Source organism: Pteropus alecto, unplaced genomic scaffold (genome assembly GCF_000325575.1).
Source record: "Pteropus alecto unplaced genomic scaffold, ASM32557v1 scaffold166, whole genome shotgun sequence".
In the NCBI taxonomy this organism is placed as follows: domain Eukaryota; kingdom Metazoa; phylum Chordata; class Mammalia; order Chiroptera; family Pteropodidae; genus Pteropus; species Pteropus alecto.
The window spans coordinates 8920148-8926751 of NW_006439757.1; the positions used below are offsets into that span (position 1 = coordinate 8920148).

The following is a 6604-nucleotide window of genomic DNA, read 5'->3' on the forward strand; positions in this document are numbered from 1 at the left end:
GAGGAGCAACCTGAGCATTTGGGAAGTCAGACAATATTGTTAAGTAATCAAGCTTAATGAATTACCTTTTGATATTCCAGAGGCAGAGGCAGTACTTTCACAAAGCCCTTGAGTGACTCTCTTGTCACTTCAAACACATACTGAGTTGAATTATTGTTTAAAAATAAAAAAAAAAAGAGTTGTTTTTTGTAGTTTGCATTGCAATAGTTGATGACGGCAACTTAATTTAGGAGAATTATTCTCAATAACTCTTCCATTTTCTTTCTAAATCCAATTTTCAGTTATGAAGTGTACTTATCTTTCATGCCATTTATTTTCAACCAAAATAATATTGTTAATGGGTTAACGTTTAAGTAGTTGCAATATATATCTTTCTACCAATAATGGACAAGTATTGAAGGGCTGTAATGTAATATTCTTGTTAACTGACAGAGGCCATATAAGATAATCATAAGTGACCAAATTTAAAATAGGAAGATGTGTGCCAAGACCAGAACTGTTTTACATATTTGACAGACTTTCTATTTTGTTTTGTTTTGGTGGTTTGGAGGGTTCTTAAATCTTTCTTTGACTCAGAACAAGATATGAATTTTTTTGGGGGGGGAGGGAGTTACTTCTCATTTGTTCACCAGAGAAATAGCAGAGTAAAGAGTGCAAGAAACATTCAGTGGCCTTTTGATTCTTAAATAATGGGGATCTACAGTATTTTGCTAGAAAATGAGCTAAATGATATGAAATGGATTTTTGGGTCATTTCTAACATGATTTTCTTGGTTGTTCTTGACCTTTATAGATACACAGAGGAGTAAAAGGATTTGTCCGAGACCTTCAAGGTAACCCAATTGCCAATGCGACCATATCGGTGGAAGGAATAGACCACGATGTTACATCCGGTGGGTGCTCTTTGCCGTGATCTGGAGACTCTAGCAATACATACAGGAGCCCGATTACTTATTATCATAATTATAAGCAAAAAAATTAAATGCCCGGTATCTCTTTACCTTCTCTCTCCCTGGGCATCTAACTAGTTAAATTTCCTTTGTGGAAGCCATTCAGGCGGTTACTGAGGATGGCTGCTGCATTTAGACACTGGGGGCAGCAGATGGCGCTCTTTCCTCAAGTATCTCCAGAGCCGCGCGGTGGTGCCATCCACTGGCGGTTCTTTGTAGTTCTTGAGGCCAAGGAAAATGAACTCCGTCGTTGGAATACCAGCGTTTCTGACCTCTCATGAAGAGGTGCTAACAAGCAGTTACTTGGTAGGAGTGAAAAGAGTAGGAAAGTAGGTTATTTAGCAATATCGTGTGTCTTAGGATTTCCCATACATTTCTTCATTTAAACCATATGATAAATCCAGACTTATTCACGGTTAAACAGAATGTTACAAGATTGAGGTTGATGTTAGTTATTTCTCCGTCGAAACCACATTTCGGTTTTCCTAATTTGGACCAAATGATGTATATTCCTAGCAAACCTACCTACTCCTGTACTCATTTTAGTTTAACTGTCATGTGTTGGGATCTTTTCAACAAAATGAATACCTTTTTAGCTATCTTTACGGATTTCCAGACCTTGTAATTAATTAACCTTTAACTCATTTTCCAAACCTCTGTATACCATTACCTCTTTCTTAACTGCCACATTTATAACTTGTATTTTAAAAAATATTTAACATTTGTCCTCTAAATTTCCATTTATTCATTCGTTCAACAGTTATTTATCAACGACCCACTAAGCGCCAGCACACTTTCCTAACTATATGTCAGAATCTAACATAGGGAAAAAATATAGGTAGAAAGGAATGGAAGTTGAGGATGGGCTTTGGGACACTCCAGCTTTTCGACGGCAGGGCAATGAGAAGGAAGGAAGTAGCAATGGAGTCTCAGGTGGAGAGAAAAGTAAGCGCATGGTCCTGGAAGCCCGGAGTGTCTCAAGGAGAGAGGGCTAAAAAGTGTCAGGTCAGACGAACTTGTGATCGAACCAGTGTGGAGAATCTTGACACAAACCATTTCAGTGGGGTGTTGGGAGCTCGATCGGGGAGGTACAAGAGAGAATAGGAGGAGAGACACTAGGGATAGAGAATATCCACAAATCTCTCCCGGAATCTTGCTATAAAGCAAAGAGCATAGATGCGGCGCTAACTGAAAGGAGATGTGGAATTTAGAGGTAGTTGGAAGAGACGGTGATGGGGACTTGTTTTTTTTCCAATCGTTTCTATTTTTACAGTGAAGCAAGATGTAAAGCACCCACTGAGAGCGAGGTGAAGAGGAAGTGTTAGAAACGTTAGGAAAAAGGCGAAAGTAAATTGTCCCCTGGGACCTTGCCACGCAAAGTGTGGCCCCCTCCCAGCAGCTGAATCAGAGTCACCCTGCAGCTGGTTAGAAATGCAGAATCTCAGGCTCACTCCAGAGCTAGTGAAGTAGAACTTGCATCTTACTGAGTTTCCCAGGGATGCGCACTGATCTAGGAAAATGGGAGAGTGAAGACTCGCGAGAGAGGGCCTTGGCAGGATGGCAGGACAGTACCAGGACCTATGTAAGGTTGTTGTTTATGAACTGGAGACGGGGCAGCCTGGGTGAGTGCTTTCTCCAGCTCCTTGCAGCCACACAGGAGCAGCCATATAGAGTAGAGAGTTGGAAATTATCCAGGGCCGGCATTTGCCAGGCATGAATAACCAGGAGGGAAAAGCAAATGAGGTGAAGGTGTGTGCATGAGAGTGAGTGTGCTGGTGGGCTCTGGACCCCAATCCAGGTTAGGAGGGAACTATAGGTGGGAAGTGAGAGTGTGAACCGTGACTCCGCTTAAGAATTCTCCCGAGAACTTGTTGGAATGCAGCTCCTCGCAGGCACTCTGGACCCATCCACGTATTCTGAATCTTTAGAAATCTAAATTTCAGACAAGCGCCTCAGGGATTCAGGTGCGGCCATCTGGGCCACACTTTATGAAACACTGATCTAGACTTCCTAGCAGGTCTTCGCTTGGCAAGGTGCTTGGAGGGAATCAAAACATTGTGGCAGGTGCTCCGATGACTCCGCTTGGGGACTGTGTGTGTCTTTTTACCTGTGTTACTTCTGATGTGATTATGGGGATTCATTATTTTAGATTTATCACACAATCTAACGTTAATATCTGTAAAAGTGCTATAGGAAATGATGCCCTCTGGAGAGTTTCACACTCTCAAAGGAATTTCATCAAATTCCATAAACATCTACTTTAGAAATAGGGACTAGGAGAAGCTGAACTGAGGTATAGTGAGTATTCCTTAGCTGGAGTAATTATGCATTTCACTTACGGGCCTTATGATCTGATATTTTGTTTTCCCACAGCGAAGGATGGTGATTATTGGAGATTGCTTGTACCAGGAAACTACAAGCTTACAGCTTCGGCTCCGGGCTATCTGGCAACGACGAAGAAGGTGGCCGTTCCTTATAGCCCTGCTGTTGGAGTAAGTGATCATAGCAGCTGAGATTTATTAAATACTTAGCATGTGTCAGGCCCAGTTAAGTGGCTTATATTTAATCTTCACAATAACCTTACAAGGTAGGTACCATTATCATCCCCATTTAACAGACGAGAAAACCGAGTCCTAGCAAAGTTGAGTGACTTGATCAAGTGCTCATTGGTTGATTTAATACCATTCATTATGAAACTCTGTTATTGTTTCTTTATTTTCGAAGAGCTCCACAATAAAATCAAATAAAATCTAAAGACATTAATCTTTTTTTTATTTTTGCCACATTGATTTCAATGAAATGAGATTCTGTTCCGTTTATCTTTTTATCTCTAGCATATAGTAAAATACTTTACTCAGTGAGTATTTAGAAAAATAAATTATGCCTGCAAAGTAATTTCAGGCATTAACTAAACATTTATTAAGCACATTGTATGAGCAAGACCCTCTATGTTAAGCGCTATCAGAAACTATACTAAATTTAAGTGGATACCACTTATTTTTCTAGGAAGGTGAAGGCAATGAGACCAAAACTTCTCTTAGGGCAGGATTTTACTACTATCTTTGTATATATTACCAGAACCAGGTGGTGGCTTACAAGGTTTTCAATCAAAAGGCTTACTTGAAAAGAATTCATTGTACTTTTGTTTATGCACCCAAAGTTTGGAGTAGCAATGCTTAGGTTTTGCAAATGAAACATCTTGAATTTTTAACTGGTGCTTTGGTTTTGATTGTGTGCATGTGTACATTCGGCTGTGTTATATTAAAATGGAAAGGTGAATTTGGGCAAATGAAACCTGGAAAAAGGCAGCTCCAGAAACGGGTTGTGAAAGTTTCAACGATTTCGATCCTTAGCCTTTCTAGCACGTGTTACTTTAAGGAGGTAGCGAGTGTCATCGTGTTCCTAAATAACCAGGGGTTTCAGTAGCCAAATCGAGGAAGTTTTAGTTCTATCCATGATGGGGGTATAGATATCAGGAGGGGCTGGGGTTAGGGGCTGCATCTTTTGAATATCCTTTCTGCAGAAGTGTGTGGATTCTCCATGGGCCCGACGAGGATGCCCAGTTCACAAGGAGAGTTGAGTTCCTGGGCCGCTGGCATCTGTGGTGGTTCGGAGATGTGTGTTGCCATCACTTTCTTTAGCAGATTCAAAATTCTGGAAAGCAGAACCCTGTGGCTTGGAATACCGGACACTGACTGCATTCTTTCATATTGCTCCAGCGATCAGGAGAAAATTCAAGATTGACAGGAGAAGCTCAGTGATTATTCAAAGGCAGAAAATTAATTATAGATTACATCTTTTTACTGGGGGCAAGACTGCCTTTAAGTAATCTGTCTTGAAATAATCTGCTTTTAAATAATTCTACAAAGCTATTAGATCAAAGCACATTTCAAACATAATGTCTTTTGATTGTTTTTTTTTTCCCCCTGAAAGTATCTTTTATCGTGAGAGATTTTTTTAGGATATACTTTAATTCAGGTGGCTATAAACCCTAAAAGTGCTCTTATTTATTTTTTTTTAATTCCAGCTTTAAAAGTACATATGCACTTTTATAACAATATATTCCTGATTTTTCTCTTTCAGGTTGATTTTGAACTAGAGTCATTTTCTGAAAGGAAAGAAGAAGAAAAGGAAGAATTGATGGAATGGTGGAAAATGATGTCAGAAACTTTAAATTTTTAAAAAACTTTTAATCAGCTGCTTTTATTCTATCTATATAATATAGTATGATGTCATGTGGCCGTTTTCTTTTAGATTTTGTGCAGTTAATATTTGACATTGATTTATTTTTTAATCATTTAAATATTAGTAGACATTACTTAAAATAAGGAATTAGATTCTTAGATAAAATATAATAACTTGGTCTATCTCTTCTCTTATATAACATTAATTTTCCTTCATATATTACATAAAGCATTGTAGGAAAGATTTAAGTGATCTTGGCATCTTAGACTTAAATGCAATATTCCACATTATTTACAATACAGAACTTTTCGAGTAAGTCTAGCTTTTGAAAAGAATAAAGTTCTTATAATGTAATTGGTGATGTTGTCACATGATGAATGCCATTGAGAAGGTCAACAGCTGTAGTTTGGAGTTGTAAGCATTATACTGAAAGATTTAAATAGTTCAGTATAAATTGTCATTTGTCTTTTGTGCTGACTAGCTATATAAGCATGATCTTGTTAATGCTTTTTTGATGGAAAGGAAATGTAAATGTTTAGCAAGAGGTTTTATGAAAGGAATGGAAATTAACTTCTTGCTTGTACGCACGGGGACTATCCTGCTGTATTATTCAGCCTGTTAACACTACTTCAAAGTTTATGGTTTTCTCTTGGTTGTAGATTGGCTCAGAATTGCATTCTAAATGAATAAAGATTAAAAAAAAAATACTCCCATGGTCTGTATTTTAATTCTTTCTAATTTTTGGTCTAGAGTTGTGGTCTTGTGATAAAAACAAAAAAGGAAAGGTATCCCCTTGATAGTGGCCTCTCATTGGTTCATGCTCTATAATTTTATGTTTATTAACTGACTGCTGTATGCCAAGCACAGTGCAAGCTCTGTGTCTATTATTGTGGTGGACAAAAGGTTCCGATTCCTTGGATCTTATGGCTCAGTTGTGGACACAGACTTTAAATAGCCACACAGATGAATATGTACTTATGCACTGTGATGAGCGAAATGACAGGAAAGAAGAGTGTGCAGAGAGAGAGAGTCAGAGCAACTTGAATTAGACTGGATGAGGGGACTCAGGGATGGACGACATGTCAGTGCATATAAACCCAGACCTAAAATGCAAGTAAGTGTGAGCAATGCAAGCGACTGAGTGTAGGGGTGTGTTGTGTGTGTATGTGTGTGTACGGTTGATTAATGTTCCAGGTACAGGCTGTTTTTTGTTTTTGTTTTTTAAGTAGTGTTAACTCTTGGAATAATAGACTCCCAAATGTATAACGGCTTAAGTGGACTGTCAGTGCATATAAACCCAGACCTAAAATGCAAGTAAGTGTGAGCAATGCAAGCGACTGAGTGTAGGGGTGTGTTGTGTGTGTATGTGTGTGTACGGTTGATTAATGTTCCAGGTACAGGCTGTTTTTTGTTTTTGTTTTTTAAGTAGTGTTAACTCTTGGAATAATAGACTCCCAAATGTATAACGGC

General features: G+C 38.6%; 1 protein-coding gene across 1 annotated transcript in view; it reads left to right on the top strand.

Moving 5' to 3' along the window:
- Positions 1-5841, top strand: part of CPE (carboxypeptidase E) — an 87677-nt gene extending 81836 nt beyond the window's left edge. Inside the window, exons 8-10 of the mRNA XM_015593279.2 lie at positions 793-892; positions 3323-3441; positions 5033-5841. Of these exons, the coding sequence (XP_015448765.1) occupies positions 793-892; positions 3323-3441; positions 5033-5131 (318 nt within the window). The 3' untranslated portion in view covers positions 5132-5841. The remainder of the gene's footprint in view (positions 1-792; positions 893-3322; positions 3442-5032) is intronic.
- The last annotated feature ends 763 nt before the right edge of the window (positions 5842-6604 follow it).